The 12,814-nt window shown below is 47.3% G+C and overlaps 1 protein-coding gene across 1 annotated transcript in view; it reads left to right on the top strand.

The window, feature by feature from the left end:
* Positions 1–11,143, top strand: part of LOC144108300 (uncharacterized) — a 106,984-nt gene extending 95,841 nt beyond the window's left edge. Inside the window, exons 19-21 of the mRNA XM_077641565.1 lie at positions 3,554–3,900; positions 6,935–7,280; positions 10,560–11,143. Of these exons, the coding sequence (XP_077497691.1) occupies positions 3,554–3,900; positions 6,935–7,280; positions 10,560–10,886 (1,020 nt within the window). The 3' untranslated portion in view covers positions 10,887–11,143. The remainder of the gene's footprint in view (positions 1–3,553; positions 3,901–6,934; positions 7,281–10,559) is intronic.
* The last annotated feature ends 1,671 nt before the right edge of the window (positions 11,144–12,814 follow it).

The following is a 12,814-nucleotide window of genomic DNA, read 5'->3' as shown; positions in this document are numbered from 1 at the left end:
AATTAATTCCGTAGCGAAAATAATTCCGAACTCCATCATGTATTTACTCTATGTCGACGACCTCCAGATTGCCTGCACGTCCTCTAACGTGTCATGATGCAACATACAATTACAATACAAATTAAATAAACGAATGACATGGGCAGATAGAAATGGGTTCAAGTTTTCCGCACTTAAGACAGGGTCTGTTCTGCTGTCGTTTAGAAGAGGACTGCACATTGATCCCGTCCTTTATCTGAATGAATTCACACTACCAGTGAAAGGCGAGCAAAAATTTTTAGCGATAACTTTTGACAAAAAACTTCAAATCTCTGAACATACTCAGTCGTTTCGCGGAAGCGCTTAAGGTCTGATAGGATATCTTTTATGCATTTTCCGCCTCCACGGTGACTCAGTGGTTATGGCGCTTGGCTGCTGACCCGAAAGACGTGGGTTCGACCCCGGCGCGGTGGTTCAATTTCGATGGAGGTGAAATTCTAGAGGCCCGTGTGCTGTGCGATGTCAGTGCACGTTAAAGAAGCCCAGGTGGTCGAAACTTCCGGAGGCCTTCACTATGGCGTCCCTCATAGCCTGAGTCACTTTGGGACGTTAAACCCCCATAAGCTATAAACCAATCTCTTACACATTTACCTCTCAGTTGTACGCTATTGCCTTGATTATGGGTGCAGAGCGTATGGGTCTGGAAGACCATCAATCTACAATTGGACCCAGTGCATACCCTAAGTTAAAATCTCTCAGCTGGTGTATTATGAACCTATCCTGTAAATTGCCTCTACGCAGAAAGAAATTGACCATGATTACATGCTCGATCCACATTAAGGCACTTCACATTAACGCACTATCGTAAAAAGAAAACACCGCATGATCGCATACTAAGAGGATACCTGGCTCCTAAAGGAAAATATGAAAATTAGATTTTACACAGATGACTCAAAAGCAGCAAAATACGTTGGGAGTGCTATAGTACACGGCAAATGCGAAAATGGAGAGACTGCGGAACTGTGCATCCATATCTGGTGCAGAGTGGTGATTCGAGCTAGTCGGTACGTGGCTACAAATAACGAAAAATGTACGAACATAAGGGCTGACTGCGACGAACCAACTTAAACAGAAGTTCACAAACAAGTCGGTAGAGAGTCCATGTCCGCACCTTCAGCGACCATGTCTGCAGGCTGAATATTGCATTTGGCAATTAGTGGCGAGAAGGACGTTCTCTCTACAGGAAGAGAAGGCAACACATGGTGCGTTGTAGAGTTATCAAGCACGAGTTGGCGCTCGTAATTTTTTCGCTGTGTCGTGGTGGAACTCAACAATACACTCGGCGAGAAAATCGTGCGCAATGCCCAATACGTCATTAGAACTTCCGCCTGTTTGTATGCTAGTTGCACGAAAAAAAAACTTATCTAAGCTTTTTGATTGGGCCTGCAGCTTGCGAAAACGTAGCTCCCAAAAAGTACCGCAGTGCGCATGACTTGCCGATGACAACGGGCCGTCGCAGGTGGCTGCCGAGTTTTTCACCAGTGCAGGTGCCGCCTTTCAAGGCATGCATTTCCTGCGGCAGCATTTTGTAAAACTGTGCCATTTTGTCGACAGTGTTTCGCTTCTTATTGCGTTTCTGGGTACCCATGTTATTTCCATGTTATTTTCGTCGGAGAGTGTCACGCGCGCTCGGAAAAGCCCTTCCATCTCTGCGCGAGTTTTTCGACTTTGCCCTCTCGTTCGTTCTAACCGAGTTACACCGCAATGGTTGTTCGTTTTATCTGAGGCAGAGTTCCGTCGCCCTAATGCATAGTTTGACGATTGCACCGCTCTCGTTCGTAATGAGCCAGAGTTCGTTATAGCGGTGGCTGTTACAAGTGCTCTTTACTTGATAACACACATGAGCCTCTCCATGTGCGACAACTAGCTGCAAAGACAAAATATATCTTACATCAGCTGTGGCCTTCTAAAAAAACGTAGCATTCTCACGTTTACTTATAACGCATGAATCTGACTTTATTATTACCACGTTAGCAGTATTACGGCGAATATTTCTCAACACAACGGACAGTCCGGTGTCCAAAGATTCTCCCACTATGAGTTGGATGCACTTTGTATTAGCGGCCCTCCGACCATCATTATTTTCCGTCCACTCATTAAAACTTCCAACCACAACCCGGTAACACATCCCATCCATCTGCACCTCCCTCCGGAAACCTCAACGCGCCAGACAGTGAGATCAGTGAGACGCACAGGGAAGGCGTACAGCATTGGGAGGTGTACGATCAGTTTTGAAGGTCGCGGGGTAGCCACTGTCAGTCAATCATCACTGCTGCCAGTGCGATAACCGTCCTTACTGGAAGGGAGAGGAACTAGTGTTCAAGGCTCGAGGGAAAATTCCCCGCTGGCGGATGCTCTTCCCGCAGAGAGCGCACGAGAATTGCGCACTGCGCGCCGACAAGCGCCCCTGAAGCGCTGCTAGCCAGTGGTCGGTCACCTATGTTACTGCGTTCCAAACACGTGCACATACATCGACGTGTTCTCCTACCGTATAAGCGAATGCGGAAGACGTGGCGTTAGTCCTCCGCTCTCGGCGCCTGGCACAACAGCGTCTTAGCGCCATTAGCATCGACGAGGATGACGTCGGCAGTTGCTAACGCAGACTTGGCATGCCACACTGTGTGATCATTTAGAATCTTTTTCACAGCAAGCTCAGCTGCTCGAGGTACAACTCAGTTTCGCCTGTCTTTGCGAGTTTGACTTTGAATCCCGACAAAGGCCAAACTAAATACGCATCATCATGATTAATAGTGTATGCCTTGCTGCGCATAGCCGTGATATGCCTAATGGCATGATAATAGCTATTGGCCAGCAACCACGTGACTGGTGACCAGTGGTCACTTTACTTTGGACCTTGACCATGACTTTAAAAGCTGAGATTCGCATCGGATGATGTGACATCATGTGATGACGTATCAATGACGTCACACCATTCTTCGCAATAAATACAGCCGGCTTTGCTTTCGCTCGTCTACTAGGTTCAGCCAGGTTGAACCTCAGCCTTTTTTATTTCTCTTTTAGTTTGCATTGCATAACTATTTCATCCATATTTCATTCGTTTATTGCATACCCGTACCATAACAATCTCTCCTGGACTTGCCATATTGATGAGTTATGCTTCCTATGCGTCTGTGAGCAACCGGGGCAAAAAAAAAAGCACCGCAGTGGTGACCTAGGTGTTTTGCCATTCGCCTCGTATGCGGTAGGAGCGGGGTTCGGTCCCCATAGCCACCGGGCACCCACCCGGGATACAATGAGTACAAGCATTCCCCTGGTCTGGTGCTAGGCTTATTTAGGGTGAAATGCTTGGGAAATGGGTCTTTGACCCCACCTTGAGTAGCAGAAATATACTTTGTGCCATGACGTTCTTTTGCCAAAGTTGCCTTGCGCCACAAAAACTCATCATAATCATCAACCGGGGCAAAATAATAATTATTCTACCGCGACACAATGAGTGCACCAGTTGACACCCTTTATACCGTGCCGTCCAGTGATAAATGCTTTACAACAACAGGTGAATTCTACCCTGAAGACGATGGCCTGCACCCTGTGCGGGTTTATGGAAGACCTCGAGCTGCTGACATTGTTCAACACCATTCGAGAGGTCGACGCCTCGTCGCGCATTGACGTAGACTGGTGGAACCCGCACCCATCGCACGTCGCGCAATCCAGGGCGTTGTGCAGAGTCTCTACCCTCTCCCTAGACCTGGACATCTGCAGGGCAGAAGATGCGAAGAGCCTCTTCGAAGCGCTGACCTCCGCCACCAACGGGATTTCAGCGGGCATTCAGTGCGGCGACCACGTGGAACACACGGTCGTTCAAACACTGGTCGATGTACTCGGCAAGGCAAAGGCCATCAGGTGGGCACCCCATGCATTTCTTTTTTTTTTCAGACCCTTTCAACCCCATAGGCTTTGACACGACACCAGCGCGGCAACACGTCTCTCGGATGTCTATTAGCCCGAGCCGCATTGGACTTGCATCACTCGGACTCGGCAGTGTGGGTAACTGGAACAGATGAGTTATGCTCGAGCGTTATCCACATTGGAGCTCTCGCAGTTGTGTTGGTGCTGTTCTCTTTTAGCGATGTTTCATAAATGAGGCAGGGTTGGGTGCGTAATGATTTGCAGTCGTTGCATAAAAGTAAGGTGTCATTTGGAAGGGCGTTCTAAAAGGTTCCTGCTCGTAGGAAAAATGGCTAAAAGGTAAAGACTGGCTCCTAATTATGGCTATCGGGTGGCTGCGGCTAAAGCGGTTGGCATTTTGATTGGCGGATTTAGCAGTGGGAGTCTTGAAGCTGGATGCTAGCAGTGGCACCACCGTCGTATGTCTTGGCGGGAAACGCGTTTTAAATAGCGTTCAGTGTTCACCAGGTGAACCTGGACTGCGAGGTTAATTTGGTCAAGGAACCAGCTGATTAAGGAATATGTGGGAGATTTGATCGCGTCATTCAGATACGCATTAGAGTGGGTGCGCTATGATGGGGATTGGAAGAGACGACAGGGCTGCAGCTCCCGTTGGTCGTCGTTGGGTGGGGGGGGGGGGGTGAGTTTTTGGAGCGTCAGCTCTTTGTCACCCAGAGTCAGAGAGAGAGAGAGAGAGAGAGAAACGTTTAACGCATAGAATGTTTCGGTGGGCCCTCATTCCAGGAGCCCATTGACTTTTGCCGCCGCTTTTTCCCGGCTCACCAGCCACAGCTGGTCGTACAAATGTGAGCTGGAAAGCGCCGCCGCCCAGTACTCAGTTATTGGGTTATTGATTCTTACCCGCCGCGGTGGCTCAGTGGTTAGGGCGCTCGGCTACTGATCCGGAGTTCCCGGGCTCGAACCCAACCGCGGCGGCTGCGTTTTTATGGAGGAAAAACGCTAAGGCGCCCTTGTGCTGTGCGATGTCAGTGCACGTTAAAGGTCCCCAGGTGGTCGAAATTATTCCGGAGCCCTCCACTACGGCACCTCTTTCTTCCTTTCTTCTTTCACTCCCTCCTTTATCCCTTCCCTTATGGCGCGGTTCAGGTGTCCAACGTTATATGAGACAGATACTGCGTCATTTCCTTTCCCCCCAAACCAATTATTATTATTATTATTATTATTATTATTATTATTATTATTATTAATTATTAATTCTTGGTATAGCTGAGTTTTTCTGGCATGCCCATACCATATAGTATGTCAGCCACTTCACCGCAGAAGGCGCAGGGCGGATCATACGAATTTGGAAGCATATAGTTGAATTTGACAGGATGTATATATGTATTCGATTGCAATTTCTCTAAAATAACCCCTTGCTCCCTGTTTAGATTTTTGTGCGGTTCGGCGTGTACTGTCCTCGTTAATCTCAAATGTTGGAGTAAATCCGTATAGCTTAATAGTGGCTCAGAATAATTATGCTCCTGCGAGCGTTGGGGGACCCGGGGTGATAGCACGCGGGCAGCGGGGCGTGAGCGCCTTTGTTTCCAAAATCCGCAGAGTTGTTCGGAGTACGTACACACGACTGTGGATTTAATGTCTATCTTCCTCAGTTCTGAGCATCCTGTTTGCTTATTTACCAGTCCTTCTTCTGGTATTGTGACGACATGCAGTCTGGGAGTTCGTAATTACGCACGAGACATTCCTGAAAACCATCGCCAAAGCAAACGCCGGACTCCCTCAGACTCCGTCACCGTCACCTACCAGAGAAATGTCGTCTTGTATGCTAGGTTCAATGCTCCGAAAATGCACTCGGGATATGAGTTAGGTACGCCCTAACTGAGGGCTCCGGTATAATTTTCAGCACCTGCCGCTCTTTACCAGGCACTGACGTCGCACAGTATATGGTCATTATGCGAAGGAATGCGCTAAAAGCGGCACAAGAAGACACACACACACAAACACGACACAAGCGCTTGTGTCGTTTGTGTGTGTGTCTTCTTGTGCTGCTTTTAGCGCATTCCTTCACATAATGATCAACCAACTGGCCCCGGTAATAGCTTTGCTAGCATATGGTTGTTATTTAACTTCGTATCTATCGAATACGGTCTTCGCGGCAGCGGTTTGGTTTTGCGACATTGGCGTCAGGAACCGAATGTGAAGGACACTGTGCCACCGTTGAGATAATAGACGGTTTCATCGAACACCGTAGTGGCCAGACCAACCGTCGCCAGTCGCTGGTCAGCGTCGCGTGCTGTGCTGTTATGCTTACTTGGCGTCCATGGGAGCCTTGAACAATGTGACTCTATTAACACCTGACGCTGGAGCTCGCGTCATATTAACTGAACAGTACTTGAAATTTCTCTTTCGAGCTCTAGTATGATTAGTTAGCGCTTGAAGGTGAGCTCGTTGGTGCGCACTGTCTTTGCCAAATGTAACCAGGCTTCATGATCTCCTTGTTAGTCATATAGTGGAGGACTAATGCCGATCCAAGCTTTAAGTTCCAGTAAATTAAAGAGACCCTTTTCTTTTGTCTTTGGAGACCTTTTGATCTTTAGGGAAGCCATAAGGGGCTTCATTGTACAAGCGAGAAGCAAACAATGAACGCTGGTAACTCTTGGTAAAGACTGTGCACCTTTGGTCCTGCAAGGATCGCGGACTGATGCACGAGAGAAGATTCATCGCGTGTACGGCGATGTTGGCTCTGAATGAAGTGATAATTGGGAAATGAGACAAGCACGGGATCTTTTCTGCACTTTGAAGCGTCACTTTAGGTAAAATTTACCTCATGCCCCACGACGGAGGAAGTAAAGAGCTTTTCTTCTTGAGTGGATGACAGGTAATGTGAACGGTTGCTTCTTTTCGTCCTGATCTCGTCAATGTTCTGCTGTCTGCCATTATTCTCTAGAGGAAGCTACGCTGCTCCATGCAGTTACTGGTCTTAGCTTGCCGTGTTCGTGTTGAAGCAGCTCGCATTTTGTACATGCAGGGATTTGAACCTGCTACTCGACTGGCCTGAAAACTACATCGTCAGCGTACTGCGGTCACTGGAACAGAACTGTAGCGTCTCGGAACTCGAGATTAGCAGGACCACGTTCAGAAGGAAGTCGGCTAAGGCTCTGGCTCGGCTGGTGGCGCAGAACCGCATGCTTAACAAGATTTGCGTGGATCTGGACGAGGACGATTGCTGCGAACTGCCGGATGTTCGCGTCGTCTGCCGAGAACTCAAGGAGGCCATACCTCGTAACCACTTCCTGACCAGCCTGGAAGTAATTTGGGAAGACAGCAACCGTGCATCAGATTTAGTCGTCAAAGCCGCCCTCAGAAGAAACAAGGTGGGTGCATAGTAATGCTACAGAAAATGATGGAACGCTGCCCTCTAGAGCTGCCGCCGTGGTGGACGAGTGGCTATGGTATTCGGCTGCTGGCCCGAACGACGCGGCTTTGATTCCTGCCACGGCGGTCTCATTTCGATGGAGGCGAAATTAGAGGCCCGTGTACCGTGAGATGTCAGTGCACGTTAAAGAACCGCCGTTGGTCGAAATTTCCGGAGGCCTTCACTACAGCGTCCCTCATAGCCTGAGTCGCTTTGGGACATTAAACCCGCATAAACTAAATTAAGCAGTCCTCGAAAGCTGTATCATTTTGTTCTTCGGAACTAAAATATTCTCGAGGAGAAACAGAGAAACAGAGTAGAGGATAAATTTTCAGTGGAAGGAGAGCTACAGGGTTGGCCACTGCGGGGGTAGGGGCACTACACGCAACAAAAAGCAAACAGCGAACGTATTGCAGTGCTTTGTTGTCTTAGAATATTTGAGGTGCCACTCATGTCCGACGAAATCAGGCCGCCGGCTATCTCGTGTCGCCGCATGCGCCAGCGCTTAATTAGAGACCCCTCCTCAATAGGCCAGTTTTTCATGGTTCCTTTCGACGCGAGTCACCATGCGGCAGGTCTGAAGGCTGCAGTCAGTTACTGTTACACTTAACCACCACATGAGCACCGTCATCGCGCTCCGTAGTTTTAATGTGAGGATCATTCATTTCAAAAGCCGCAACTGTCTGAAGACGGGGACAATGCTAAACTTCTGAACAGACGAGGGGGACGTTAGAGCGCTCCTGGAGGAATGCCGGGGCGTTGCGTAGACTTATGTCCTGTAGTACAGATAAAGGTCTAAAGGCGTGTCTCACTTGAAAAACAGGAGAATTTATTAATTTTTTTGTAGATTTGTATTTTTACACCACTATGACCGTTCGTAGTCTGTTTTGTACATTGCACAAGCATTCGTCTTTGAGCCTAACACTTTATATGGCCTCAAAGCAGCCGCGGTGGCTGAGTGGTTATGGCTCTCGGCTGCTGGTCCGAAAGACGCTGGTTCGATCCCGGCCGCGGCGGTTGAATTTCGATGGAGGCGAAATTTAAAACATACCGAGGTGGTGAGGATTAATTTGGGTCGCTCCTTTGTGCCTCCCGTATCAGCCTGCCTCCTTTCTTTTCCTAATTTCTCTTGTGCTCCTTTCCTCTCTTCTTTAAACACCTGCACTTAACACTACTTCCCGTACGTCTCTCCCCGTGCACTTTATAAGGCTATCCTGCAGTTCTTCGTCATTTGTTTTTCAAATGTTCCTGGATGCCACCGAATTCAATATTCATCTTTCCCAGCAGCCCAGACTGAACGCGGCTTATGCTTTTCTTGCACCCCTAGAAGATGGCAGACACGTCGGATTACCCCGACTTCCCTCTATTATTCTACTCACGGGAGCTGGTACAAAGGCTCATGCATTCGATGACGAGTTAGCACTATGGGTTCCGTTTCCTCAAAACTCGTTGTGAGATTTGCGACCATTGGGTTCTCTGAGAAGAGGGCGGAATGAAAGAGGGCAAGAGGATAAAGCTAGGAAACGTGTCGACAGTAGCGAGATTAGAAGGCGCGGCCTCAAATTCCAAGTCTATCACACTTGAAAGCCGAGCACCAGGCCAGGCCACGGTTTGTACACTTAGGAGAAAACCGGTGCCTAAACGGTCGGCCACGGGAGTGGAATCTATACGCTTCTAAAGCCGAGGCTGGTGCTCTACCCCGAGGCAGGGATCACGGCCTCGCTATGGAGGCGAGAGGGAGAAGAAAGGGAGTGAAGGGAGTGCAGTGCAACAGCGCCCCTAGCAACGTTAACGAGAGGACCTAGCTCTCACATCGAACCCGCCACCGTCGTAGAGAACTAGTAGGCTAAGGAGTGCGAGAACGAAAGGAGGAGGTCCGTCGGAATAGTGTCCGTATATGGAGGCGGGAAATAGGAATGACGAAATAAGAATCATACTTGTGGTGCCGAAATCCCGCATCACATTTTAAGCTCGCCTGCTAATATTTTTTCACGGCTATCTTCCTTTTTACTCTTCTTCTTTGCACGTCTGGATTGCATGGCTAACCTAGAGCCTCTGGTTATTTGTTCAGCCTATAACGAGACTTATTTTTTATCTATCATCGAAATAAGACATGGGTGCTGTGCTTTGTGGGCCAACCTGATCCTCAAGGGCAATGGGAACCTAGGAACGGAAGCTGTTAAGAATCTACCACATTTAGTCATATCGCCTAGGATAGCTGTTTTACTGAGCTCGCCAGGCAGGCTGCATGGGGAAACGTTTCTCTTCCATGGCCAGTATCTAGGAAATGTAGGTGAGGAAAGCGAGGGACAAAAAATAGCGAAGCCATCATGTGAAACACGATTAATTTTCCCGCCATCAAGGTTGCAGCCGAAGTCAAACAATGACTGGGATGATTACTTCTCTCGGTTTTCTTCTTTGATTTACTAGTAAAGACTCGGCAAGGAGCCTCTCGGTGTCGAGCTGAACTAGGATGAGGAGATCCAGTAGGAATGGAAAAGAAACCAAGTCACTGCTTGCGCTTCGCGATGAAGGAAGGAACAATACGGGCTGCGTGTTTGATACCTGCAATCTCAGATGTTCTGCAGTCAATTGTGCCTATCAGGCAGGACAGAGCTGACCTTTGATTTTAAAGTCTTAAAACCCCGTAAGACCTGTGAAGACCCTAGATTTAAGCGTAAGACCTCAAACTTTAAATCGTTGTGGTAAGGAAACAAAAGTTGGAATATACCGTCAACAAGTGCTTGATAAGCTCGGAAGCTGCACCGTGAGTAGCTAACCTGCAGAAACGAGCCATAGATTATCGCTCAATTCTGAACATTCATTTCATAACTGGTAGGATAAGACATGCATCATTGTCGACATGCAGTTTCGGCACATGCAGTTTCAGGAATATAATATGTGCTGTTTATATTAAATGATGAGATTAACTTAGTGAATGGGATGATATAGGGGCGCTTTTTTGGCTGTCAAGTCTTCATACGGAAGGAGAACTAAACATTTCAGAGTTTATTATTCACTGCATACACGCATGCTAGCGGACGTGTCGATGAAATTCTGTTAAGTGATGGGCTGTCGGGTCGCCTGCCAGAAAAGTCTTTGGGTTGTCGGTTAAGTTGATTATGCAATTTTTGATTAGACTACTTGAAGCAAGTCAATGATTTTCGGCTTTTGCGCACGGATGTTCCTAGTCCCTTGAAGACGTAACTTGACTAACTCCACTTTCTTCAAAACGCAGGCTCTGGTCAATCAAGCTGTACACTTCGTCCTGGGATCCCACAATAGACAAGACGTTCTGGCTTTCGAGACCTTGCAGTACTCTCGTGCTGTTGTGAAGGATCTGATCGAGGGTGGCGCGGAATGTGACGAGGCTTCTGCCAATGAGAACATCAATGAGGCTCGCAGGAGGCTTGCTGTCAACTACTTCATTTTCACAGGCATCGTCAAAGCCAAGATAGTCTGCCGCCGGCACCCGAAAGGAAAGCCAAGGCTCGACGAGCTGGGCAAAAATCTGCTGGCTCTAATTTGTTCTTACCTCAGCCTGACAGATGTTCTGGACATTTAAAGTGCCGGCATCTTCCACGGAGACATGCTCTTCGCGACAGATAGTACAGCTTAACAGCTGTAGAACCTGATGCAAACTTCCACCTCCACAAGGGCTAATGTCAAGCCATCTTGTCATAATTGACCACCTGGAAACACCATCACCCCATGAACACGATTTTTGCATCTCGTTTATTTTCATGCTACTTCATTATCTGTGAGTATTCTAGAAGCTTTTAACACATCATAAAATTACCGTCAGTCTTACCGGCTTTTGTATTAGGGACCACTTCACTTCTCATGTTTTTTTAACTTGTACATCGCTGCGTTCATTAGTCGCCAATTTTTTTTTGATAAGATTTTAGGTATAAACTAAAAAAAAACCAATTTCAGGAAGAATAAATGCTGTCTGGTAGATATGTACATAAGGTTGTTTTTCACACTTCGCATGCATGGTCGAAATGCATTTGTCAACAATTGTATTCACTGGATTGTTGGTATCCTCAATGTGTAGCTATTTTTTGCAGCTCATAAGCTTGGATACACTGGTATTGTAAATACCTCGTCATTTTAGATTTTACTGATATCTGCAGTACATTAAATTTTCTGAATTGCGTTCCTCATGATCATTTGTACCATACATTTCTAGATATCTCTATTTTACTTTTTAAAGCTAACGTTGTGATGTGACGCAGCGTATTGTGTAGTTTGGGGCATGGTTGTTTTTAATTGCATAATTCCTATCACTGCTCTTGCAACGAAATGAATTTCCACGGCCCTAACTCAACTGACAGTGGTGACCGGAGGCGAGCATTTTATCTGTATATTATAGTGCACGGTTAGCGTCATGTGTACATTTGAACAAACGCGTCAAATTGTCAAGCTGCAGCCATCTCATAGCTGCATTTGTTACGTTGCCACGAGACCAGTATTAACCTCTGACATGTGTATGTGGCTCGGCGAACACTTATGCAGGCTTTATGGTATGTAGCTTCTTTGGGTAAATAAATTCCATCCTGTTGCTTGTGCTTGCCTTGTACTTAATCTCACAATATTTTAGTATCCACATCACACATCAGAATTCAGTTTTGTGACTTGCGCTATTACGGCGCATCCAAGAGCACGAAGCTCCACGGAAACAGCTGTAAGAGGCCCAGAAACGACGAAATCACTCTTTGCATTTTGCAATTTCAGCTTTGAAGGCAAATGGCTGTGATTGCTCTCCTCATCATTTTGCCCACAGCGCTACAAAAACGGGACACGAGGCGAAAGACTAGCACAAGCAAGTGCTGGCTATCAACTGGTTTTTTATTGGCGAGCATTGGCCAGACTGGCAGGTGTCTCAACAAACGTCTAATGGAGCATGAGAACACAAGAAAAAATGATCCCTTTTCTTTTTACACACAGGCGCCCACTGCAGGAAATGCCAATGAAAGTATGAGAAAGATTGCGCAGAAAGGAGAGCAAAAGGTTACCCTCTAGCCCGGACGACTTTTTGATGCAAGGAGTGCAAATGCGTTCCTGATTACAGGAACACGCGCATCTTGTTCGGACACAGCGATAAACTAACCACGCCACCACAAGGGTACAACCACAAGGCTATGATTGTATCAGCAGCCCTTTCATTGCATTATCCGAGAGGGAATTGAGTTATCTGACCTCCCGCGTACCTTCCCGATAACTTTTGTCGTCTTGATATGTCTTTCATTGTCTATATATCTATATACGCCTTTCGTTCTTCAATAAAAACAAGCTGATAGTCAGCATTTGTTTTTGTTAGTCTTTCGTCTCCTGTTCCGTTCTTGTTGTGCAGTGAGCAAATTGACAAATACTTACCAATTCGCCCAAGTTTCCGCCTTGCTCTGCTAGCGTGGTACCGTTTTTGATTCGGGCTAGCGATCACAGTGCGGATGAACACGGCACGCTAAATCACATTACTCGCAGCGCGCT

This window comes from Amblyomma americanum, chromosome 10, assembly GCF_052857255.1.
Source record: "Amblyomma americanum isolate KBUSLIRL-KWMA chromosome 10, ASM5285725v1, whole genome shotgun sequence".
Lineage (NCBI taxonomy): Eukaryota > Metazoa > Arthropoda > Arachnida > Ixodida > Ixodidae > Amblyomma > Amblyomma americanum.
This window is presented reverse-complemented; position numbering and strand designations above follow the sequence as displayed.